General features: G+C 45.8%; 1 protein-coding gene across 1 annotated transcript in view; it reads right to left on the bottom strand.

Annotated features, from left to right (window-relative positions):
- The window catches only part of LOC119957428 (urokinase plasminogen activator surface receptor-like), a 46,960-nt gene extending 22,077 nt beyond the window's left edge, over positions 1-24,883 (bottom strand). The window contains exons 1-9 of the mRNA XM_038785487.1: positions 24,606-24,883; positions 23,080-23,187; positions 21,814-21,951; positions 20,727-20,870; positions 16,780-16,920; positions 16,091-16,204; positions 14,820-14,957; positions 13,722-13,865; positions 9,812-9,952 (exon numbers count right to left, since the gene is read on the bottom strand). Of these exons, the coding sequence (XP_038641415.1) occupies positions 9,812-9,952; positions 13,722-13,865; positions 14,820-14,957; positions 16,091-16,204; positions 16,780-16,920; positions 20,727-20,870; positions 21,814-21,951; positions 23,080-23,187; positions 24,606-24,654 (1,117 nt within the window). The 5' untranslated portion in view covers positions 24,655-24,883. The remainder of the gene's footprint in view (positions 1-9,811; positions 9,953-13,721; positions 13,866-14,819; positions 14,958-16,090; positions 16,205-16,779; positions 16,921-20,726; positions 20,871-21,813; positions 21,952-23,079; positions 23,188-24,605) is intronic.
- Positions 24,884-26,569: the final 1,686 nt, after the last annotated feature.

Genomic DNA, 26,569 nt, shown 5'->3' with positions numbered 1-26,569 from the left:
CCACTCACAACTTCCAACATTGCACAGGTTATCCTGACAGCATCTGGTGTATACATCATTACACAAGCTACTTCCAGCATTGCACAACTTACCTCACAGCACATGGTCTGTTTATCGTTGAATTCACCATTTCCAGCAATGCACAGTTTACCCTGACAGCATCTGGTCTGTGCATCATTACAGTCAACAATTCCAGCATTGCATAGATTATTCTGATACCACATTGTCAGAACACCATGACACTCACAGCTTCCAGCATTGCGTAAGTTACCCTCACAGGACCATGTATGTGCATCATTACACTCACCACATCCAGCATTGCACAGGTTACGCTGACAACACCTGGGCTGTGCATCGTTACAGTCACCACTTCCAGTATTGCACAGGTTAAACTCACAACACCTGGTCTGTGCTTCATTTTACTCACCACATCCAGCAAAGCCTAGTTTACCCTGACAGCAGCTGGTCTGTGCATCGTTACACTCACCACTTCCAGCATTGCACAAGCTACCCTCACAGCACCTGGTCAGTGTATCATTACACTCGCCACTTCCAACATTGCACTGGTTAGCCTGACAGCACCTGTACTGTGCATCATTTCAATCACGAATTGAAGCAATGCACCGGTTATCCTGACAGCACCTCATCCGTGCAGCATTACACTCACCAGTTCCAGCAGTGCACAGGTAACCCTCACAGCACCAGGTCTGTGCATAATTACACTCACCAATTCCAATATTACCCAGCTGATTCTGATACCACATGGTCTGTGCATCATTGAACTCACCACTTCCAGCAATGCACAGGATACGGTGACAGCACCTCGTTTGTGCATTATTACACTCACCAGTTCCAGCATTGTAGTTTACCCTGACAGCAGCTCCTCTGTGCATCATTGCAATCACCGCTTCCAGTATTGTTCAGTTTATTCTGAGACTACATTGTCTGTGAATCGTTACACTCACTAATTCCGGCATTGCACACGTTACCGTCAGAGCACAACGTCTGTGCGTCATTACACTCACCACGTCCAGCATTGCACAGGTTACGCTCACAGCACCTGGGTCTGTGCATCATTGCACTTCGCACTTGCAGCATTTCACAGGTTACCGTCATAGCACCTGGCGTATGAATCAGTGAGAGCGAGGAGAGCGGCGGGGGCACAGTGAGAGCGAGGAAAGCGGCGGGGGCACTGTGAGAGCGAGGAAAGCGGCGGGGGCACTGTGAGAGCGAGGAGAGCGGCGGGGACACAGTGAGAGCGAGGAGAGCTGCGGGGACACTGTGAGAGCGAGGAGAGCGGCGGGGACACTGAAAGCGAGGAGAACGGCGGAGACACAGTGAGATCGAGGAGAGCGGCGGAGACACAGTGAGAGCGACGAGGGCGGCGGGGACACAGAGCGAGGACAGCGGCGGGAACGCAATGAAAGCGCGTGAGGAGAGCGGCGGGGAACACAGAGCGAGCGAGGAGACCGGCGGAGACACAGTGAAGCGTGGACAGCGGCGGGGACGCAGTGAAAGAGCGTGAGGCGAGCGGCGGGGAACACAGAGAGAGCGAGGAGACAGGCGGAGACACAGTGAAGCGTGGACAGCGGCGGGGACACAGTGAATGAGTGCGAGGAGAGCGGCGGGGGCACATCTACCGGAGAAGCGCCCTTCAGGTTTTCGTCGGGGCAGTGGCCAGGGATCTGTCCAGAAGAGTGACATAAGAGCAAAGTAGTGACATGATTGGATGGTAAGGACAGTGCTCCAATTAGCAGTAGCTGGGAGAAATTCAACTCTTCGTGTGTTGGTAAGCATTGTGATTGGTAAGTAAAATCTTTCTTCCTCTCACGTATTCATTATTTGATATTATATTTGTGCTCAGTTAAGGTAAAGTGTAAAAATTGCAGGAGATCCCAGACCCGTGTTATGCTCCGTGAGCTCAATGAGGGAATTCAGGGACGCGTCCGATGCCCCTGACTCCTTTATATGCGGGAAGTGTGTCCAGCTGCAGCTCCAGATAGACCCCATGACGGCACTGGAGCTGCGGATGGACTCACTTTGGAGCATCGGCGATGCTGAGGAGGCCGTGGATAGCATGTTCAGTGAGTTGGTCACAGTGCATATTAGGATTGGTGAGGGAGACAGGGAATGAGTGACCAAAAGGCAGAGATACAGCAGGAAGGCAGAGCAGGTGTCCCCTGCGGCCATCTCCCTCCAAAACAGGTATACCGTTTTGGATTCTGTTGGGGGAGATGACTCACCAGGGGAAGGCACTAGTAGCCCGGTTCATGGCACGGTGCCTGGCTCTGCTTCACAGAAGAGAGGGAAAAAAGACTGGCAAGGGCTATAGTCACAGGGGATTCAATCGTAAGCGGAGAAGACAAACGTTTCTGTTGTCAAAAACGAGACACCGGAATGGAATGCTTCCTCCCGGCTGCACGGGTCAAGAATTTCTCAGACCGGCTGCAGGGCATACTGAAGGGGAAGGGTGAACAGTCAGTTGTCGTGGTGCACAGAGGCACCAACGATATAGGAAAAAAACGGGATGACGTCCCATAATCAGAATTTAGATTGTTAGGAGATAAGTTAAAAAGTAGGACCTCAAAGGTGGTAATCTCAGGATTGCTACCTGTGCCACGAGACAGTCAGAGTAGAATAGTCAGAATGAATACGTGGCTTCAAAGATGGTGCGGGAGGGATGGGTTCAGATTTTGGAACATTGGAACCGTTTCTGGGGGCGGTGGGACAATTAAAAATCGGACTGTCTACAACTGGGCAGTACTGGAACCAATGTCCTAGGGGCTGATTTTGCTAAAAATGTTGGGGAGCTTTAAAATTAATGTGGACGTGGATGGGAACCAGATTAGGAAGTTAGAGGTCAGTAAAGAGGCCGCAACTAAAGCCAGTAATGTACTAGATAATAAACTCAATGTGACTAAGGGGAAGAGATCATAGAATTTACAGTGCAGAAGGAGGGCATTCGGCCCATCGATTCTACACCGGCCCTTGGAAAGAGCACCCTACCCAAGTTCAACACCTCCACCCTATCCCAATAACCCCACCCAACACTAAGGGCAATTTTCGACACTAAGGGCAATTTATCATGGCCAATCCACCTAACCCGCACATCTTTGGACTGTGGGAGGAATCCGGAGCACCCGGAGGAAACCCACGCACACACGGGGAGGATGTGCAGTCTTCGCACAGACAGTGACCCAAGCCGGAATCGAACCTGGGACCTTGGAGCTGTGAAGCCATTGTGCTATCCACAATGCTACCGTGCTGCCCTGATGATGACAGATGGACAGATGGTCTGACATGCATTTGTATTAATGCGAGAAGTGTAGCAGGTAAGGCGGATGAATTTACGGCTTGGATTAGTATCTGGGAATATGATGTTATAGGTATTACTCAGAATTGGTTGAGGGATGGGCAAGACAGGCAACTAAATATCCCAGGGTATTGATGCTTCAGGAGGGATAGAGAGGGAGGTAAAAAGGATGGAGGAGTAGCATTACTGTTTAGAGAGGCTATCACAACTGTGATTAAGGAGGGCACGATGGAGGATTCGAGCACTGAAACAATATGGGTAGAGCTAAGAAATAGGAAGGTTGTAATAACGTTGTCAGGACTTTACTACAGGTCTCCCAAAAGCGAGCGTGAAGTAGAGGCACAAATATGTAAACTTATTATAGAAAAATGTAGGAGCAATAGGGTGGTCGTAATGGGAGATTTTAACTTCCCCAACATTGAAGGGGACTCTTGTAGTGTTGAAGACGTAGATGGAGCAGAATTCGTAAGGAGCATCCAGGAGAGTTTTTTTTAGAGCAGTATGTAAATAGTGCAACTCGGGAAGGGGCCATACTGGATCTGGTATTGGGGAATGATCCCGTCCAGGTGGTTGGATTTTCAGTCGGTGATTACTTTGGGAATAGCGATCACAATTCCGTAAGTTTTAGAATACTCATGGACAAAGACGAGAGTGGTCCGAAAGGAAGAGTGCTGAATTTGGGAAAGGCCAAGTACAACACAATTCGGCAGGAGCTCCGGAATGTGGATTGGAAGCAACTGTTTAAGGGTAAATTCACATTTGAAATGTGGGAGTGTTTTAAGGAAAGGTTGGTTAGAGTGCAGGACAGACCCTGTGAAAATGAGGGATAGAAATGGCAAGATTAGGGAACCATGGATCACGGGTGGAATTGTGAGACGAGCCAAGATGGAAAAGGAACCATACATAAGATGTAGGCGACTTAAAACTGATGAAACATTGGATGAATGTTGGGAAAGTAGGACAAATCTCAAACGCGCAATTAAGAGGGCTAAAAGGGGTCATGAAACATATTTGCCTAGCAGGGTTAAGGAAAACCTCAAAGCCTTTTAATCGTATATAAGGAGCAAGAGGGTAACTAGAGAAAGGATTGGCCCACTCAAAGAAAAAAGATGGAATTTATGCCTGGGGTCAGAGGAAATGGGTGAGATTCTTAATGAGTACTTTGCATCGGTATTCACCAAGGAGAGGGGCAGGACGGACGTTGAGGCTGGGGATGGATGTTTAAATATTGTCGGTCAAGTCGGCATACGGAAGGGTGAAGATTTGCGTATTCTTAGTCATTCAGGTGGACAAGTCCCCTGGGCCGAATGGGATCTATCCCAGGTTACTGAGGGAAGCGAGGGAGGAAAAAGCTGTGGCCTTAACAGATATCTTTGCAGCATCCTTGAGCACGTGTGAGGTCCCGGAGGACTGAAAAATGTCTAATGTTGCCCCTTTGCTTAGGAAGGGTAGCAGGGTTAATCCATGGAATTATAGACCTGTGAGCTTGACGTCAGTGGTAGGCAAACTGTTGGAGAAGATACTGAGGGTAAGGATCTATTCACATTTGGAAGAAAATAGACTTATCTGTGACAGGCAGCATGGTTTTATGCAGGGAAGGTCATGTCTTACAAACCTAACATAATTCATTGAGGAAGTCACAAAGTTATTTGATGAGGGAAGGGCTGTTGATGTCATATACACGGACTTGCATAAGGCGTTTCATAAAGTTTCCCATGGCTGGTTGATGGGAAAAGTTAAGTCGTATGGGGTTCAGGGTGTACTAGCTATATGGATAAAGAACTGGCTGGGCAACATGAGACAGAGAGCAGTGGTGGAAGGGAGTATCTCAAAATGGAGGAAGGTGTCCAGTGGTGTTCCACAGTGATCCGTGCTCGGGCCACTGTTGTTTGTGATATACATAAATGATCTGGACGAAGGTATAGGTGGCCTGATTAGCAGGTTTGCAGATGATACTAAGATTGGTGGAGTTTCAGATAGCGAGTGGGGCAGTCAGAGAATACAACAAAATATAGATAGAATGGAGAGTTGGGCAGAGAAATGGCAGATGAAGTTAATTCCAGGCAAATGCGAGGTGATGCATTTTGGAAGATCGAATTCAAGAGCGGACTATACGGTCAATGGAAGATTACTGGGGAAAATTGATGTACAGAGAGATCTTGGAGTTCAGGTCCATTATACCCTGAAGGTGGCAACGCAGGTCGCTAGAGTGGTCATGAAGGCATATTGCATGCTTGCCTTAATTCAACGGGGTATTGAGTACAAGAGTCGGCAGGTCATGTTACAGTTTTGTATGACTTTGGTTAGGCCACATTTGGAATACTGCGTGCAGTTCTGGTCACCACATTGCCAGAAGGATGTGGATGCTTTAGAGAGGGTGCTGAGGACGTTCACCAGGATGTTGCCTGGTATGGAGGGTGCTCGCTATGAAGAAATGTTGGGTAGATTAGGATTGTTTTCATTGGAAAGACTGTGGTTGAGTGGGACCTGATTGAGGTCTACAAACGCATGAGAGGCATGGACAGGGTGGATAGCAACAAGCTTTTTCCAAGAGTGGGGGTGTCCATGACAAAGGGTCACGATTTCAAGGTGAGAGGGGGAAAGTTTAAGGGAGATTTGCGTGGGAAGTTTTTTTACGCAGAGGGTGGTGAGTGGCTGGAACGTCTTGCCAGCGGAGGTGGTAGAAGCGTACACGATAGCATCATTTAAGATGCATCTCGACAGATATATGAACGGGCGTGGAATGGAGGGAAGTAGATTCTTGGAAAATATTCGACAGGTTTAGACAATGGACCTGGATCAGGAGGGTCGAAGGGCCTGTATCTGTGCTGTAATTTTCTTTGTTATGTGTTCTTTTTGTTCACGTTATACTAAGCAGTTCCAACATTTTGCAGGTTACCCTGAAAGCACCTGGTCTGTGCATCTCTACAGTCACCACTTCCAACATTGCACAGGTTACCCTGACAACACCTGGTCTGTATATCATACATTCCATCCATCCAGCTTTGCACACGTTAAGCTGACAGCACCGGATCTGTACATCATTAAACTCGCCACTTCCAACATTGCTCAGGTTACCTGACAGCACCTGGTCTGTGCTTCATTACACTCAACACTTCCAGCATTGCACATGTTGCTCTAAGTGCACCTGGTCTGAACATTATTACAGTCAACAACTACATCATTGCACAGGTTCACCTGATAGCATCTGGTCTGTGCATCGCTCCACTGACCATTTCCAGTATTGCCCAGTTTATTCTGACACAACATCGTCTGTGCATAATTACACTCACCACTTCCAGCATTGCACAGGTTCCTCTAACAGCAGCTGGTTTGTGCTTCAAAACACTCAACAATTCCAGCATTGCACAGGTTATCCTGAGAGCACCTCGTCTGTGCATCGTTATACTCACAAATTCCAGCATTGCATAGTTTACCCGGACAGCAGCTGGGCTGTGCATAATTACACTCACTGCTTCCAGCATTCCATAGGTTTGCCTGACAGCACGTGGTCGATACATCATTACACTTACCACATCCAGCATTGCACTTGTTAGTCTAACGGCATCTGGTCTGTGCATAATTACACTCAACAATTCCATTGTTGCACAGTCTACTCTCACAGCACCTGGTATGTGCATCATTACAATCTCCATTTCCAGCATTGCACAGGTCAGCCTCCCAGCACATTGTCTGTTCATCATTACTCTCACCAGTTCCAGTATTGGCCAGGTTATTCTGACACCACCTCATCTGTGCATCATTCCAATCACCACTTCCAGCATTGCAGAGGTTACCTTCACACCACCTGGTCTGTACATCATTACACTCGCCACTTCCAAAATTGCACAGTTTACCTGACAGAACCTGGTCTGTTCTTCTTTACACTCACGACTTCCAGTATTGCACAGGTTGTCCTCACATCACCTCGTCATTGCATTATTACACTCGCAACATCCAGCTTTCCTCAGGTTACACTCAGAGCAAGTGCATCTTTATACTCAGCACATCCAGTATAAAAATAATAAACACCTGGTATGTGCATCATTACACTCTCCATTTCCAGTAATGCACAGGTTAGCCTGATAGCACCCTATCAGTGCATCGTGACTCTCACCACTTCCAGCATTGCATAGGTTCCTCTAACGGCTGCTGGTTTGTGCTTCAGTACACTCATCAATTCCAGCATTCCACTGGTTAGCCTCACTGCATCTGGTCTGTGCATAATTGCACTCACCACTTCAAACCGAGCACAGGATAACGTCACAGCATCTGCTCTGTGCATCATTACAATCATCACATCCAGCATTGCACAGGTTACCTTCACATCACCTGGCGTATGCATCATTACACTCAGAACTTCCAACTTTGCAAAGGTTAACCTGACAGCACCTGGTCTGTACATCATTACACTCGCCACTTCCAAAATTGCACAGGTTACCTGACAGAACCTGGTCTGTGCTTCATTACATTCACGACTTCCAGTATGGCACAGGTTGTCCTCACAGCACCTCGTCATTGCATCATTGCATTCGCCACATCCAGCTTTGCTCAGGTTATCCTCTGAGCACGTGGTCTGTGCATCTTTATACTCAGCACTTCCAGTGTAATAATAATCACTTATTTTCACAGTAGGCTTCAATGAAGTTACTGTGAAAAGTCACCAATCGCCACATTCCGGCGCCTGTTCGGGGAGGCTGGCACGGGATTTCAACCCGCGCTGCTGGCTCTGTTCTGCATTCCAAGTCAGCGATATAGTGCACTACTAATCCAGCAGTATTGCCCAGTTTATTCAGATACCACATGGTCTGTGCATCATTACAATCACACTTCCAGCATTGCACCTGATCCGTGCATCATTACACTCACCACTTCCAACATTGCACAGGTTACAATGACAGCGCTTGGTCTGTGCATCATTGCACTCACCATATCATAGAATTTACAGTGCAGAAGGAGGTCATTCAGCCCATCGAGTCTGCACCGGCTCTTGGAAAGAGCACCCTACCCAAGGTCAACAACTCCACCCTATCCCCAGTAACCCCGCCCAACACTAAGGGCAATTTTGGACTCTAAGGGCAATTTATCATGGTTAATCCACCTAACCTGCACATCTTTGGACTGTGGGAGGAAACCGGAGCACCCGGAGGAAACCCACGCACACACGGGGAGGATGTCTCCGCACAGTGACCCAAGCCGGAATCTAACCTAGGACCCTGGAGCTGTGAAGCGATTGTGCTATCCACAATGCTACCGTGCTACCCAATTCCAGCTTTGCAGTTTACCCTGACAGCACCTGGTCTGTGCATCATAACTCTCAACATTTCCAGCATTGCAAATGTTATGCTGACAGCAACTGGTCTGTGCATCATTACACTCACCACTTCCAGCATTGCACAATTTAGCCTGAGAGCACCCTGCCTGTGCATCATTACGTTCAAAAATTCCATCATTGCACAGCTTACCCTCACAGCACTTGGTATGTGCATCGTTACTCTCACCAGTTCCAGCATTGCACAGGTTAGCCTGATAGGACCCTATCAGTGCATCGCTACTCTCACCACTTCCAGCATTGCATAGGTTCCTCTAACAGCAAATGTTCTGTGCATCATTGCACTCAACAATTCCATCATTTCACAGCTTACCCTCACAGCACCTGGTATGTGCATCATTACACTCTCCATTTCCAGTATTGCACAAGTTAGCCTGATAGCACCCTGTCTGTGCATCGTTACTCTCACCACTTCCAGCATTGCATAGGTTCATCAAACGGCTGCTGGTTTGTGCTTCAATACACTCATCAATTCCAGCATTCCACTGGTTAGCCTCACTGCATCTGGTTTGTGCATAATTGCACTCACCACTTCAAACCGTGCACAAGATACCACATGGTCTGTGCATCATTACAATCACCATTTCTATGATTGCCAATGTTATGCTGACAGCAACTGGTCTGTGTATCTTTACACTCACCACTTCAGTCAATGGACTTGTTATGCTGACAGCACATCGTCATTGCACCATTACACTCACCAGTTCCAGTATTACTCAGTTAACACTGACAGCAGCCGGTCTGTGCTTCGTTACACTCACCAATTTCAGAATTGCCCAGGTCATTCTGATACCACATGGCTCCTGCATCATTACACTCACCACTTCCAGAATTGCACAGCTTAAGCTCACAACACATGTTCATCATTATCCTCACCACTTGCACAGGTTACCCACACAGCACCACGTCATTGCATCATTGCAATCACCAGTTCCAGCATTGCACAGGTTAATCTCCCAGCACCTGGTCTGTGCATCATTTCACTCACCAATTCCAGCATTGCACAGTTTACCCTGAAAGCACCTCGTCTGTGCATCATTACACTCACCATTTCCAGCATTGTAGTTTACCCTGACAGCACCTCGCCTGTGCTTCATTACACTCACTATTTCCAGCATTGCACAGGTTACCCTGAGAGCACCCGATCTGCGCATCATTACACTCACCACTTCCAGAATTGCAGAGGTTACCCTGGCAACAGCTGGTCTGCGAATCGAGGCTTACCAGGAAGTCATTCAGATTGACTGATCCATTGCAGACATTCTGAGTAACACATCCTTTGGCGAAAAAGCTCGATCCAAAGGACGCTGCAAAGACACAAAACATTTTACCATGCGATGCAATTGATGCTGATGAGAAATAATTTCATTAAGAGAATGCAGATCAATTGTCTTGATGCTTTATTTCCAATTAAGTATGCATTCAAGGGTGAGGGAAACAAATTTGAACGCCAGTTTAATAGTTCTCCAATTTTATTTTATCATTTGCACTTGAGCCTCTCTTCACGATGCAATTGAGTGCTTAAGTGGGACTTTTCTTCCTGAGGGGAATTAAGAGTTAATTAAATGTTTCCATATATCTGAAGTCTAGCGTTTCTTGTAGTTAGTTCATCACCTTAAAAGTTACTGTTTGATTTGGAGACTTGGAAGAAATGTTTGTCCTGGCAACATTTTAATTAGGAAACTGAATTAAGCCAGTTTTCATCGGGCAGGTGCAGGCAGAAGAAAAGTGAGCCATCTTACAGTGCTCGCTTTGTTTGCATTGGAGTGCTGCCTTGGGGCTGCATTAGAGTGCTGACTTGGAAGATTTGGCATCCTGGGGATCTCAAAGCCTATTGTCTGCTGCTCTTGATCCATGTGAGAATTCCGAGGATGTTTCCAAGCCCCTGACCCAGCTTTTGTGCAGAATGTATGTCTAGTTACAGCTCTTGGACGTTCGGATTCAGAGCTGGAACATCGGCTGGAGACACTGTGGAACATTCACGAGTCTGACAGTGTCGCAGTATAGTACGTTGAGAGAGGTAGTCACACCGCAGCTGAAGGAAATTGAGGAAGGAAGGGAATGAGTGACCAACAGGCAATTCAGAAGCAACAGCATGGCAGATCAGGAATCCGTTGGGTTAACGTCTGCAAACAATTGTTCCATTTCGTAGAGTGATGAGGCTGGTTCCTTCAGGGTGCGCACAGTGCCGAGCGTCTGATACCACTACCAGCCTGTTCGTACAGGACGACGTAAAGCGAGGAGGAGCAATAGTAATTTAGGCTTCTGTAGTCAGGAAAAGCCATAGGCACTAATACGGCCGTCAATGTGATTCCAAGATGATGTGTTACCCCCATGGCGCCAGGGTCTGGGATGCCACTGAACGGCTGCAGGGCATCCTTAAGCGGGAGGAGAGTGGGGGTGGGGGTGGGGGTAATAAGGCAGAGGTCATGGTACATGTTGGTGCCAATGCATCGGCAGAAAGAGGGATGACGTCTTGCATCAAGTATTCAGGGAGTTGGGTATTAGAGTAAAATGAAGGACCTCTTGTGTTGTAATCCCTGTGCCACGATCTAGCCACATGCGAGCGAGTACAGCAATAGGAGAATAACTCAGATAGATGTGTGGCGTATTGCTGGTGCAGGAAGGAGGCCATAAGATTCCAGGCTCACTGGGACCGTTTCTAGGGAAGATGGGACCTGTTCACGCGGAACGGTCTACAACTGAACCAAAGGGGGAACGGATATTTTTACTCGTGGGTTTGCTCATGCTGTTGGGATAAGTTTCAACTAATTCGGCAGGGATAGCGGACGCAGATGGTCTGCAGAATAGGGACACATAATATTGAAAAACAAGCAGGGAATACAGGGGAGCAGGTCAACGCCTCTACCTGGATGTCCTCTACTTTAATGCCAGGTGTATTACAGCTTAAACGGGCGAATTAATGCCGCGGATTGACAGGTGGAACTGCGGTACAGTAGCCATCACGGAAACGAGGTTTCGGGAGGGCCAAAATTGGCAGCTCAACAACCCGGGATATAGAATCATCAGGCGGGACAGAGGAGGAGTGGCACGGTAGCTTAGTGGTCAACGCAGTTGCTTCACAGCTGCAGGATTCGATTCACCGCTGGGTCACTGTCTGTGCGGAATCTGCACGTTCTCGCCGTGTCTGTGAGGGTTTTCTCCGGGTGCTCCGGTTTCCTCCCACAAGTCCAAAAATGTGCAGATTAGGTGGATTAACCATGCAAAATTGACCTCAGTGTCCACAAAGGGTGGGCGGGGTACTGGGATACGGCGTTATGGTGGAGGCGTGGCGTATTCCATCCAAGGGTCGGTGCAGACTCGACGGGCCGAAACGTCTCCTTCTGCACTGCAAATTCTATGTTTATGTGACCAATAACATCTGTGTTAAATAATTTCCAGGATATTGGTGTCATATTCTCCAAGCTGGAGCTTCCCGCCCAGAGTTCCCTGTCCATCTTCAATTGTCTTTAACATTGTGATGCTGAACTGCATTGTTAAACCGCTCTCCGCCTTGTCACAAACAGGTAGGGATGGTGTATCTGGATCCTGAACCAGCGCCAGTGAAGGTTTACGTCCAAATCAGCGTGACCTGGAGGGAACTTTCAGCTGGCAATGGTCCTGTCAGAGGTCATCGTGATGTTGGTCAGATAGGATTATGACGGGCGGAATGGTGGCGCAGTGGTTAGCATTTCTGCTTACAGCGCTGCGGACCTGGGTTCGATCCCGGCCCCGGGTTATTCTCTATGTGGAGACTGCACAGTCTCCCCGCGCCAGCATTGGGGTCACCCCATTACCCAAAGACGTGCGGGTTAGGTGGATAGACCTCCTTAAATTGCCCCTTGAATGGATAAAAATTGATTTACACTCTAAATTTTTAAAAAAGATTGGACTCTGTAGAGTTTGAGTGGTGCATCTTGTAGATGGCACTTATGGCGGCCCTCTCCTTTTGCCCGAGGGCGTGTATGTTTGTTGAAGGTCAATCGTAATTAAACATTGAATTCCAGATCTAATTGATAATTTGAATTCAAATTACCGATCTCGGATTCTCACGCAGATCTCCCAAAAGGGCAGAATTTCCCTGAAGGGTGTCGAGGAAACTGAGCGCTGTTTCAGCTGCAATCAGTCGGGTAAGTGGAACATACTGCACGCAGTGACTTGCAGATGGTTTAGACGCTCGCTTAGGGGAGTCCTGAGAAGGGGGCTCACCACAAGCTGCTTAAACACTGTACTGCTTCTCTGTTAATACACCAAGATTGTTAGTCTTTCAAAGCGAAGAGAGATCGCTATAAAAAAGAAGCGAATCATTTATATTGAGACATATGCATCCAAAAGGAAGGAGCAATATTTTACCAGGTGCTCTGGAAGTAAAATCTGTTTGTTCATTTGGCCCCCACCTGTTATTGGTGCTCAGTAGGTCACGAGAACATAAGGGTATGCTGACAGATCAAAGAGATTGAAGAGAACATGATTTAGAGTGATCTTAGAATCATCAAATCCCTACAGTGCAGATGGAGGCCGTTCGGCCCTTCGAATTTGCACCGGCCCACTGAAAATGCAACACACCTCTGTACATCCCCACCCTATTCCTGTAACCCCATCTAATCTGCACATCCCTGGAAACTAAGAGACAATTTAGCATGGTCAATGCACCTATCATTCTCCCAGATTTGGGACTGTGGGAGGAAACGGAGTGCCCGGAGGAAACACATGCAGACACTGGGAGAAAGTGCAAGCGCCACATAGTTAACTAAGGCCGGAATTGAACAAGTGTCTCTGGTGCTGTGAGGCCGCAGCGCTATTTGAACCACCGTGGCGTGAACAAATTAAATATTCACTTCACTGTGACCATAAAAAGACACGTCAAATATACTACTCCCGTTCTCTTACAGTCTGTGGCTCTCTTCATCTGAACAGAACCCGTTTGAAATGCAGTGTGTGGCAGAGAAATGTCCTCACTCATTTTATGTTTTATTTCTGAACTTTAGGAAAATCGTTGCCAGATATCAGTTTATGACGAGAATAGAAAGAAAGAAAATAGAGTATCAGCTCATGAAAAATAAAATATAAACGTACCCAAACTTTGAGTGCCTGACCCATAGAAACAGCGATCCTCTTGGCCCACACATTTTACTTTTATTTGACTAGTGGCGCAGGAATCAGAGGTGCTGTTAAAACATCCGTAGCATTCCAATCCATTCTGGGTCCTATTGGACGGATCTGAAATCAAAAGCAAAATGAAGCCAATGTTCAGGAAATAATCAGTGCCATTGGTGTTAAATGTTTCTCTTCATCGGCCAGGGGCCAATTCATTCCTGGACGCTGAAATCATTCATTGGCGTTTGTCCCTGCCCATTATCAGTTTCCAGTCCAGTTCACTTCAAGACTCATGTCCTAAGGGGTGGAATGCCGGCAATGGCGACGGAACTGGAAGTATATCTTTAACCCACATGATACAACAACACAGCAGAGTGAAGGATCACTCACGGAATCGAAAGACTAAAATCCTGACAGGTGCTTCCATGTTTGCCAATGTGAGGGCTCACATTATTTGTAAAGTGTTGACGAGTTATTCAATAGGAAACTCCGGCTGAACTCATTGGTACATGGTCAGTTGAGATTATACGCGGATTATCTCGTTTGATGGGCAAATCTAAATCGGATGGCTGGACATTTATTGAATAGAAATATTGGCAACAATATTTAGTCTCAAGTATCAGCATTACAGCAATGATTTATTTTTACATAACAATTACATCATCATATCATGATGTTTTGAGCTCCATATGAACTTCTGTTTTCTTACTGGCAAAAAAAAATTTCTATAGAGGGATACGTCACAAAGAAGTGCTGAAGGATTTGGCCAAGGTTGGTATCATGGCCGGAATAGGCTAGGAGGGCCGATTGGCCTGTTTCTCTGCTGGATAGATCATTGTTGATTTTTGTTTCTCGAAACCATATCAGCAAGTCATTTAAATGGCTATTTAAATTTTCACGGCAAGGGGGATCAAAGAAAGTGCTGTGAAGTGGTGAGAGGGGCAGAGAAGTGGGACCATAGTCAAAATGTTTAGCATCTGAAAACTATATTGATCAAACTGTCCTGAGGAGTAAATCCATCCAGCAAAAAAGAAGAAAATTGGCTCCCGGTGAGAAACGCACTTTCTGAAACATTACCTGCCACCGTCGCAGTATTACAGTTTGCGCCATTACATGATTTGACGTTTTTAGAGCCGAAAGTGAAGCAACTGGTGAAAGATACTTCCTGAGTGGCCTCCGGACATCCTTGGGTAATCAACGTGGTATTGATTCCACCTGAAAATAAACACAGACTAGAGTGAAACTGACAATATATTTTCCTTTTTGATATTCTTTAAGTATGATTGTCATAGCAATGATCTTGGTGCTGCAAATGGTCCGAGCGTCAGAAGAAACCAGGAGGCTTTTTCCATTGCCATTGCCAATAAAACCACCACCCAAATTCCTGCTCTCTACTTCCACTTTGTAAGCCCCGAATATTTGTGGTAAAACAATTTGAAAATTTCAGGAACATTAATGATGATATAATTGGAATAGGTGCAGCAATATTTTCAAACACCTCTAAATTTTCAAAATTTATTAACACTTTTATGACTTTTGAAAACGTTAAAAGGGTCTTTCACATCTGGATCAACACATCCCCAATAACATTGCCCATCCCCCCTCATACACACACAAACGCAAACACACTTCATTTCCCAACTCCTCCTATTCCCGTTGGCATTCAGTACTTCGCTGTATTCTATCGGCCGTCATCCTCATCGCTGAGGCTTCCACTTCAAGTCAATCTTGATTCCTCTCTTTCCCACTACGCACTCGGCAACTCTGCCTCCGATGCAGCTATACCCCAGCTTCCCACAGATCTAGATGAAATGTCCCTGTTATATTCACAAAAGGAGCAAATTGGCAAATCCCGGTCGGATGTAATATATCACAGCGTGCGTGCACCGGGACTATTAACAAGCTTTGTGTCAGGTCCTTCCCTTTCTCCTTTCGAGTATTTTCTTTGAATTCTGCAGCCTCTTTTCTATTATTTGTATTGTTTCTCTGTCACTGCGAGACAACATTTTCAAAATTGCCATAATGCCCTTCCCTCAAAACAATTGATTTTTTCGCCTCACTCTTGGTTTCTTGTCCAAAAACACTTTTCTTTCCAGACATTTAAGGCAATGGAAATCAATTATTGTGACGAAATCCAAAGCATTTCCGATAGCAGGGAAAATTTCTGGCACAATTACTATTAATGGAATGTAAAACATCCCCTCTGATCTTCATTATTAATCCACAATTAATTTGCACGGTTAGCAGTTTAGAATGAGGGGCACGTTTATCCGATTGACCAACAGCGTCTGTAATGTTCACGATGTGTTTACGACATTAAACGTGTTTTTACTGCAGATTTACATTACCTGTAGATCGTGTGATTGAAGTGGTCTGACAGGTGCTGAGAGGCGGACACAATGTCTGACTTTGATTGCATGTTTTTCCAGAACATTCCCAACAGCGAACATTCACTGGTGGAGCTATACAATGAAAAAAACAGGCACAAGTCAGACAGTCACTTCCGGTATTGCGCAGGTACCCTGGCAGAACCTGGTCTGTGCATCATTACACTCACCAGTTTCGGCATTGCACAGGTTAAACTCACAGCACCTCGTATGTGCATAATTTCACTCACCACTTCCAGCATTGCACAGGTTAAACTCACAGCACCTTTTCTGTGCATCATTACACTCACAAATTCCAGCATTGCACAGGTTACCCTCACAGCAGCTAGTCTGTGCATCATTACACTCACAAATTCCAGCATTGCACAGGCTACCCTCACAGCACCTCGTATGTGCATAATTTCACTCACCACTTCCAGCATTGCACAGGTTAAACTCACAGCACCTTTTCTGTGCATCATTACACTCACAAATTCCAGCAATGCACAGGTTATCCAGATAGCACCTCGTCTGTGCATCATTACGCTCACCACTTCCAGCATTGCACAGTTTACCCTGACAGTACCTGTTCTGTGTATCATTACACTCCCCATTTCCAGCATTGCACAGGTTACCCTGATAGCACCCTATCTGCGCATCATTACACTCACCACTTTCAACATTGCAGAGGTTACCCTGACAACACTTGGTCTGCGCATCGAGGTTTACGAGGAAGTCATTCAGATTGGCTGATCCATTGCAGACATTCTGAGTAACACATCCTTTGGCGAAAAAGCTCGATCCAAAGGACGCTGCAAAGATACAAAACATTTTACCATGCGATGCAATTGATGCTGATGAGAAATCATTTTGTTACGCAAATGCAGATCAATTGTCCTGATGCTTTATTTCCAATACAGTATGCATTCAAGGGTTAGGGAAACACATTTGAATTCCCGTTTAATAGTTTTCAAATGTTATTTCGTCATTTGCACTGGAGTCTCTCTTCACGGTGCATTTGAGTGCTTAAGTGGGAGTTTTCTGCCTGTGGGGAATTAAGGGTTAATTAAAGGTTTTCATATATCTAAAGTCTAGCGTTTCTTTTAGTTAGTTCATTACCTTAGAAGTTGCTGTTGGATTTGGAGATTTAGAAGAAGGTGAGTTTTATGCCAATTTCAAACACAGTTCACTCAAGCTATGCTTGTCCATGCAACATTTTAATTACAAAATGGATTAAGCCAATTGTCATTGGGGAGAGTCACGCAGAATAAAAGTGGGCCATCTTACAGTGCTCGCTTTGTTTGCATTGGAGTGCTGACTTGGGGCTGGAATCGAGTGCTGACGTGAAAACCTTGGCATTCTGGGGAGCACTAAGCTTCTTGTCTGCTGCTCTTGATCCATGTCAGAATTGCGAGGATGTTTCCAGGCCTCTGACACAGCCGATGTTCAGAATATGTGTCTAGTTACAGCTCTTGGACGCTAGTGTCAGAGCATGAACGGCGGCTGGAGACACTGTGGAACATTCGCGAACCCGAGAGTGTCGTGGGGCAGTAAGTTGAGAGAGGTAGTCACACCACAGCTGAAGCCAATTGCGGAAGGAAGGGAATGAGTGACCGACAGGCAATGCAGGAGCAACAGAAAGGTAGTTCAGAAAGCCGTTGGATTAACGCCCGCAAACAGTTGTTCCATTTCGGAGAGTGATGAGGTGCTGACAGTGTCGAGCTTCTGATACCACTACCACCCTGTTTGTACAGGACGGCGGAAAGAGAGGAAGAGCAATAGTAATGTGACCTTCTGTCGTCAGGGAAACCGAAAGGCGCTATTCCGGCCGTCAATGTGATTCCGAGATGATGTGTTACCCCCATGGCGCCAGGGTCTGGGAATCCACTGATTGGCTGCAGGGCATCCTTAAGCGGGTGGAGGGGGGTGAAAAGGCAGAGGTCATGGAGCATGTTGGCGCCAATTGTATAGGCAGAAAGAGGGATGACGTCTTGTATCAAGTATTCAGGGAGTTGGGTATTAGAGTAAAGCGAAGGACCTCCTGAGTTGTAATCCCTGTGCCACGATGTAGCCACATGCTAGCGAGTACAGCAACAGGAGAATAACTCAGATAGATGTGTGGCGTATTGCTGGTGCAGGAGCGAGGGTGTAATATTCCTGGATCACGGGGATATTTTCTGGGAAAGGTGGGACCTGTACACGCGATACAGACTACATCTGAACCAAAGGGGGAACGAACGTCCTTACTAGTGGGTTTGCTCATGCTTTTGGATTGAGTTTCAACTAATTCGACAGGGGGAGCGGACGCAGATGGTCTGCAGAATACGGACACAACATACTATTGAAAAACAAGCAGGACAGAGGGAATATAGGGGAACATACATTTGATGCGAAGAGGTCAAAGCTGGATGGCCTCTACTTTAATGCCAGGTGTTTTACAGCTGAAACGCGCGGATTGACTGGTGGAAGTGCGGTATCGTAGCCATCACATAAACGTGGTTTCGGGAGGGCCAGAATTGGCAACTCAACATCGCGGGATGTCGAATCTTCAGGCGGGACAGAGCATGCGTGGCACGGTAGCGTAGTGGTTAGCGCAGTTGCTTCACAGCTGTAGGCTCCCAGGTTCGATTCCCCGCTGGGTCACTGTCTGAGCGGAATCTGCATGTTCTCGACGTGTCTGTGTGGGTTTTCTTTCCGGGTGCTTCGGTCTCCTCCCACGAGTCCAAAGATGTGCAGATTAGGTGGATTGGCCATGCTAAATTGACCTCAGTAACCAAAAATGGTGGGTGGGGTATTGGGTTACGTGGTTCGGGTGGAGGTGTGGAGTGTTCCTTCCAAGGGTCGGTGCAGACTCGATGGGCCGAAACGTCTCCTTCTGCACTGCAAATTCTATGTCTATGTGACCAATAACATCTGTGTTAAATAATTTCCGGGATATCGGTGTCACATTCTCCAAGCTGGAGCTTCCAGTCCAGAGTTCCCTGTCCATCTTCAATTGTCTTTAAAATTGTGATGCTGAACTGCATTCTTGAACGCTCTCCCCTTGTCACAAACGGGTAGGGATGGTGTATCAGGATCCTGAACCAGCGCCAGTGAAGATTTACGTCCAATTGAGTGTTGCGTGACCTGGAAGGAACTTTCAGCTGGTAATGGTCCTGTCAGAGTTCATCATGATGTTGGTCAGATTGGATTATGAAGGGCGTAATGGTGGCGAGGTGGTTACCACTGCTGCCTACAGCGCTGCGGACTTGGGTACGATCCCGGCCCCGTGTCATTCTCTATGTGGAGACCGCACAGTATACCCGTGCCTGCATTGGGGTCACGCCAGAACCCAAAGATGTGCGGTTTAGGTGAATTAAATTGCCCCTTGAATGGATGAAAATTAATTTACACTCGCAATTTCTGAGAACAGATTGGATTCTGTAGATTTAGGAGACAGACAGAGTTTGGGTAGTGCATCTTGTAGATGACAGTTACGGCGGCCCTCTCCTTTTGCCCGAGGGCGTGTATGTTTGTTGAAGGTCAATCGTAATTAAAAATTGAATCCCAGATCTAATTGATAATTTGAATTCAAATGAACGATCTGGGATTCTCACGCAGATCTCCCAAAAGGGCAGATTTTCCCTGAATAGTGTCGAGAAAACTGAGCGCTGTTGCAGCTGCAATCAGTCGGGTAAGTGGAACATACCCCACGCCGTAACTTGCAGATGGTTTAGACGCTGGCTTAGGGAAGGCCTGAGAAAGGGGCTCACCACAAGCTGCGTAAACGCTGTCCTGCTGCTGTGTTAAAACACCAAGATTGTTATTCTTTCAAAGCGAAGCGATCGCTATACAAAATAAGGGAATTATTGATATTGAAACATATGAAGCCAAAAGGAAGGAGCAATATTTTACCAGGTGCTCTGGTAGTAAAAGCTGTTTGTTCATTTGGCCTCCACCTGATATTGGTGCTCAGTAGGTTACGAAAACATAAGGGCATGCTGTCAGATTAAAGTTTTTGAAGGTAAAAAAGTTTAGAGTGATCTTAGAATCATCGAATCCCTACAGTGCAGATTGAGACCAATCGGTACTTCGAGTCTGCACCGGCCCACTGAAAGAACAACCCACCTCTGTATATCCCCCACACTATTGCCGTAACACCATCTAATCTGCACATCACTGGAAACTAAGAGATAATTTAGCATGGTCAATGCACCTATCATCCTCCCACATTTGGGACTGTGGGAGGAAACGGAGTGCCCGGAGGAAACGCATGCAGACAGGGGGGAAAGTGCAAACGCCACATAGTTAACTAATGCCGGAATTGAACACGCGTCTCTGGTGCTGTGCGGCAGCAGCGCTATTTCAACCACCGTGACGTGAATAAATTAAATGGTTATTTCACTGTGACCGTAAAAAAGATACGTCAAATATACTACTCCGGTTCTCTTACAGTCTGTGACTCTCTTCAACTGAAGAGAACATCTGTGAAATGTAGTGTGTTGTTTAGAAATTTCATCACTCCTTTTGTGTTTTATATCTGTTCTTTCCGCAAATCTTTGCCAGTTATCAGTTTATGAGGGTAAGAGAAACCAGGAACATAGAGTATCAGCTCATGAAAAATAAAATATAAACGTACCTAAACTTTGAGTGCCTGACCCATTGAAACAGCGATCCTCTTGGCCCACACATTTCACTTTTTCTTCACTAGTGGCGCAGGAATTAGAGGTGCTGTTAAAACATCCGTAGCATTCCAATCCATTTTGGGTCCTATTGGACGGATCTGAAATCAAAGGCAAAATTAAGCCAATGTCTCGGAAATCATCAGTGCCATTACATTGGCTGTCAATGTGTCTCTTCATCGCTCAGGGGCGAATTCATTCCTGGACGCTTTAATCATTCATTGGTGTTGCTCCCTGCCTATTATCAGTTTCCAGTCGAGTTCACTTCAAGACTCATGTTCTAAGGGGTGGAATGCCGGCAATGGCGACGGAACAGGAATTATATTTTTAACCGACATGATACAACAACACAGCAGAGTCAAGGATCACTCACGGAATCGAAAGACTAAAATGCTGACAGGTGCTTCTATGTTTGCCAATGTGAGGGCTCACATTATTTGTAAAGTGTTGACGAGTTATTCCATAGGAAACTCAGGCTGAACTCATTGGTACAGGGTCAGTTGAGGTTATACGCGGATTATCACGTTTGATGGGCAAATCTAAATCAGGTGGCAGGATATTTATCGATTGGAAATATTGGCAACAATATTTAGTCTGAAGTATCAGCATTACAGAAATGCTTTTTTTACATAACAATTTTTGAGCTCCATATGAACTTCTGTTTTCTCTTTGGCCAAAAATTATTGAGAGGGATACGTCACAAGGAAGTGTTGAGGGATTTGGCCAAGTATGGTATCATGGCCGGTATAGGCTAGGAGGGCCGAAGGGCCTGTTTCTGTGCTGGATAGATCATTGTTGATCTTTGATTCCAGAAACCATATGAGCAAGTCAACTAAATGGCTATTTAGGTTTTCACCATAAGGTGGATCAAAGAAATAGGTTTGAAGTGGTGAGAGGGGCAGAGAAGTGGGACCATAGTCAAAATGATTAGCATCTGAAAACTATCACAACGAGGGATCGATCAAACTGGCCTGAGGAGTAAATCCATCCAATAAAAAGAAGAAAATTGGCTCCCGGTGAGAAACGCATATTTTGAAAATTTACCTGCCACCGTCGCAGTATTACAGGTTGCGCCATTACATGATTTGACGTTTTTGGAGCCGAAAACGAGGCGGCTGGTGAAAGATACTTCCTGAGTGGCCCCCGGACATCCTTGTTCAATCAACGTGGTATTGATTGCTCCTGTAAATAAACACAGAGTGGAGTTAAACTGACAATATATTTTTCTTTTTGACATTCTTTCAGTATGATTGTCACAGCAATGATCTAGTGCTGCAACTAGTCCCAGCGCCAGAAGAAACCAGGAGGCTTTTTTCATTCCCATTGCCAATAAAACCAGCACCCAAATTCCCGCTCTCTACTACCACTTTGTAAGCCACGAATGCTTGGGGTAAAACAATTTGTAAATTTCAGGAAAATTAATGAGGATATAATTGGAATAGGTGCAGCACTTTTTTTCAAATCCTTCAAAATTTTTAAAATTTATTAACTCTTTTCTGAGTTTTGAAAACGTTGAAAGGGTCGTTCGCATCAGGATCAATACATCCCCCGTACTCCCCCCCCCCCATACACAAAGACAAACACTTCATTTCCTAACTCCTCCTATTCCCGTTTGCATTCAATACTTCGCTGTATTCTATCGGCCTTCATCCTCATCGCTGTGGCTTCCACTTCAGGTCAATCTCGATTCCTCTCTTTCCCACTGCGCACTCGGCATCTCTGCCTCTGCTGTAGCTAGACCCCAGCTTACCGCAGATCTGGATGAAATGTCCTTGTTGTATTCACAAAAGGAGCAAATTGACACATCGCGGTCGGATGTAATATATCCCAGCGTGCGTGCACCGGGACTGTTAACAAGCTTTGTCTCAGGTCCTTGCCTTCCTCCTTTCGAGTATTTTTCTTTGAATTCCGCAGCGACTTTTCTATTATTTGTACTGTTTCTGTGCCACTAAGGGGCAACATTTTCAAAATTGCCCTTCCCTGAAAACAATCTATATTTTCGCACCATTCTTGGTTTCTTGGCCCAAAACACTCTTCTTTCCAGACATTTAAGGCCGTGGAAATACATTATTGTGACGAAGTTAATCAATTAACTCCAAAACACTTCCGATATCAGGGCAAATTTCTGGCACTCTGACTATGAATGGAATGTGAAACATCCCCTCTGATATTCATTATTTATCCACAATTAATTTCCACGGTTCGCAGTTTAGATTTAGGGGCACGTTTTTCCGGATTGATTAACAGCGTATGTAATGTTCACGATGTGTTTACGACATTAAACTTATTTTTGCTGCAGAGTTACATTACCTGTAGATCTTGTGATTGAAGTAGTCTGGCAGGTGCTGGAAGGCAGACACAACGTAATAATTCCGGAACATGTTGTTCCAGAACATTTATAACAGACGGAAGATCGAACTGTACAATGAAAAAAAAACAGGCACAATCAGACAGTTTCTGAGACTCATTTTATGGACCTTCAGTGGGACTGTTTTATCCATTTTTTTATCGCAGTGTCGTAAACGTCAATAATGTAAACCCATGTCAGCTGATCAGAAGATAATCGTATAAATCGGACCACAATATGAAGAGAAAGCTGATCACATTTTAGAATTAGTAAATTATTGTTTTCGATCAGATATTTCGAACCATGGCCTAATGTCGTCTCCACTCCAAAAGGCCCAACATCACCTCTTGCAGAATTCTATGATTTCGTTGAGTGCTTTAATTTACAGCCAATAAATAAACACGTTAGTAACAATAGGGACATGTGATTTCGAAACGGAGACAATAGAAGTCAATAAACAGTGCTTTTGGCTAATTCCAACGTTAATAATTTCGACAAGTTTCCGATCAGCCGTTTCGTCGAATCACATCTTTTTATCTATCTATTCCTTTCTCCCTAATGTCATCCACTTACCCCTCAGATTCAGGTGACATGTAGGTGTGAATGTTCACGGAGCTTTCAAACCATTACAAGGGGACGTAAATGGTGGAAGATATGGGGGGGGGGGGGGGTGTCAGAGGTAGGTTCTTTACCCAGAGAGTGGTGGGGCATGGAATGCACTGCCTGTGGAAGTAGTTGAGTCGGAAACGTTAGGGGCCTTCAAGCGGCTATTGGATAGGTACATGGATTGTGGTAGAATAAAAAGTGTACATTAATTTGTTCTTAAGGGCAGCACGGTAGCATTGTGGATGGACCGATTGCTTCATAGCTCTGAGGCTTGGGTCACTGTCTGTGTGGACTCTGCACTTTCTCCCCGTATCTGCGTGGGTTTCCTCCGGGCGCTCCGGTTTCCTCCCACAGTCCAAAGATGTGCAGGTTGGGTGGTTTGGCCATGATAAATTGCCCTTAGTGTCCAAAATTCTATGATCTATGTTTAACCTAGGACAAAAGTTCGGGACAACATCGTGGGCCGAAGGGCCTTTTCTGTGCTTTATTTCTCTATGTTCTATGTTCTAGCTTTGTAAACGCGTCAGATGCGCAGCAGATCTGTCGTGCCGAACTTCCTGGCAAGGTGAATTTGACAGAACGATAAAATTAAAATAAAATGCCGCATTTGTATTGATACCTTCACTTATATTTTCTGGTGATTGTTTACAGCACTAGTTTTCGTTCCTCCAGAGGAAATGGCTTAATTTGAATTCTAATGTTGACACGACAATTAATATTGGACTGAATGATGGGAGAAACACAACAATTCGTTGACAACCGATGTTCTTCGACGATGTGCACTTGTATTGCAGATCCTACGTTAGATTCTTTAACAACTCTAGTTAGTCAATCGATCTCAGCATGTTACACATTGCGAAAGGTTAAGTAAAATATACTTCACCTTCAGTTATACAACTGCAGACGATGGCAATAACAAACAAGAGCTTCATATTTGTTCGCCCTGCTGTCCTTCCCAACGAATATTATCTGTTCTATGGCTCTTTGGAAAGCTGCCTCCTTTCTCTATTAAGACTTTTCAAAGGAACAGTGGATTCTAAATCTGCACAAGTGAATCCGGTGTTCTTTATATACTCACACGCTGGCCTGACAAATCAGATGACTCACAGCTCAAACCTCTCTTGAACATTCCTATCAATTGGCACATTTACGTGAATAAAACTGCGTCACAGCCACCTCCATTCCTCAATGCCATTCCTCGTGTTTAGAAAAAAATCATTTCTGGAATGTGAACATCGCTTGTTAGGCCGGCATTTAATGCCCATTCGTAGTTCTCCTTCAGAAGTTGGTGGTGAGCTGTCTTCTTGAACCGCTTCCGTTCTTCAGGTATATGTACACCCACTCTGCTGCTGGAGAGGGAGTTCCAGGTCTGTTGCATCACAGCTTGGTGCGGTGACTGCTCGGCCCAAGACCGCAAGAAACTACGAAGAAGTTTCACAGTGAAACACAGCCCAGTTCATAACGCAATCTGCAATGCCATCCATTGCCTCTGTCTACACCTCCCGCTGCCTTGGGATAACGGGCAGAGTAATCAAAGACCCCTCCTACCCGGGTTATTCTCTCATCTACCAGTTCCATCAGGGAGAAGATACAATTATTTCAGAACACGCACCAACAGATTCAAACACAACTTCTTCCCCGCTGTTACCAGACTCCTGAATGGACCTCCTCTGGACTGGCCTGGTCTGTCCACACATCCACACTGTCCACTCATTTCTGCCACAGTTGTAGCACGGCATTCCGCATGTTTCTGCCAATGTCTACGTTTATGTACTTGCATCATGTATTTATCGTATGTTACACGTTTTTCATGTGTGGAATGATCTGTCTTGTCTGGTCGCAGAACAATACATTTCACTGTATCTCCGTACACGTGACAATACATCTAAATCTAATTTAAATAGTGATAAAGCACTTTAGATTGAACATTAGTATGATATGCATGAAATGGCCCTCGGATTCAGATAATTCAGCACAAAAATGGAAAAATGTTTGACCAATTTAAATATCAAAGGTTAGAACCCTCCACTACAAAAGCTGTAATGCCCCTAAATAGATCCCCGCTATTATGCATATAGAACATAGAACAGTACAGCACAGGCCCTTAGGCCCTCGATGTTGTGCCGAGCAATGATCACCCCACTTAAACCCACGTAACCCATATCCCAACAATCCCCCCATTAACCTTACACTACGGGCAATTTTTAGCATGGCCAATCCACCTAACCCGCACATCTTTGGACTGTGGGAGGAAACCGGAGCACCCGGAGGAAATCCACGCACACACGGGGAGGACGTGCAGACTCCACACAGACAGTGACCCAGCCGGGAATCGAACCTGGGACCCTGGAGCTGTGAAGCATTGATGCTAACCACCATGCTACCGTGATACACGTATGTATATAATGCGCAAGTAATTGCAACACACGTATCCACAAGCAGCCTGTTCAACTTGTTTAATTTATGCTGCCTACATTCAGACGAATTACGGAGGAGAAAGATGACAACAGTAATATGCTTTCGGAACCTGAGCTCATTGACAGATGCCAATGAGCTCAGGTTCCGAAAGCTTATTACTGCTGCCATCAGTTACAAGTACAGACCCCAGTCAAGCAGTTCTATTCTTGCCTCAGTGGTTGGTGCAGGGAGCTAGTGCATGATTGAAATTCCACTGCCACTTAAAATAATTAAATTCCTGTGGATCGAAGTTGTAACGTTTAATTAAGGAATAAGGAGTGTCGGCTGCATTCCGAGAGAGCGAGGGAGACGTGTGGTGGTGGTGGTGGTGGGGGTGGTGGGGGGGGGGGGGGGGTGGTGGGGGGGGGGGTGGGGTGGGGGGGGTCTGGG

The sequence above is a fragment of the Scyliorhinus canicula genome, chromosome 26 (assembly GCF_902713615.1).
Source record: "Scyliorhinus canicula chromosome 26, sScyCan1.1, whole genome shotgun sequence".
In the NCBI taxonomy this organism is placed as follows: domain Eukaryota; kingdom Metazoa; phylum Chordata; class Chondrichthyes; order Carcharhiniformes; family Scyliorhinidae; genus Scyliorhinus; species Scyliorhinus canicula.
This window is presented reverse-complemented; position numbering and strand designations above follow the sequence as displayed.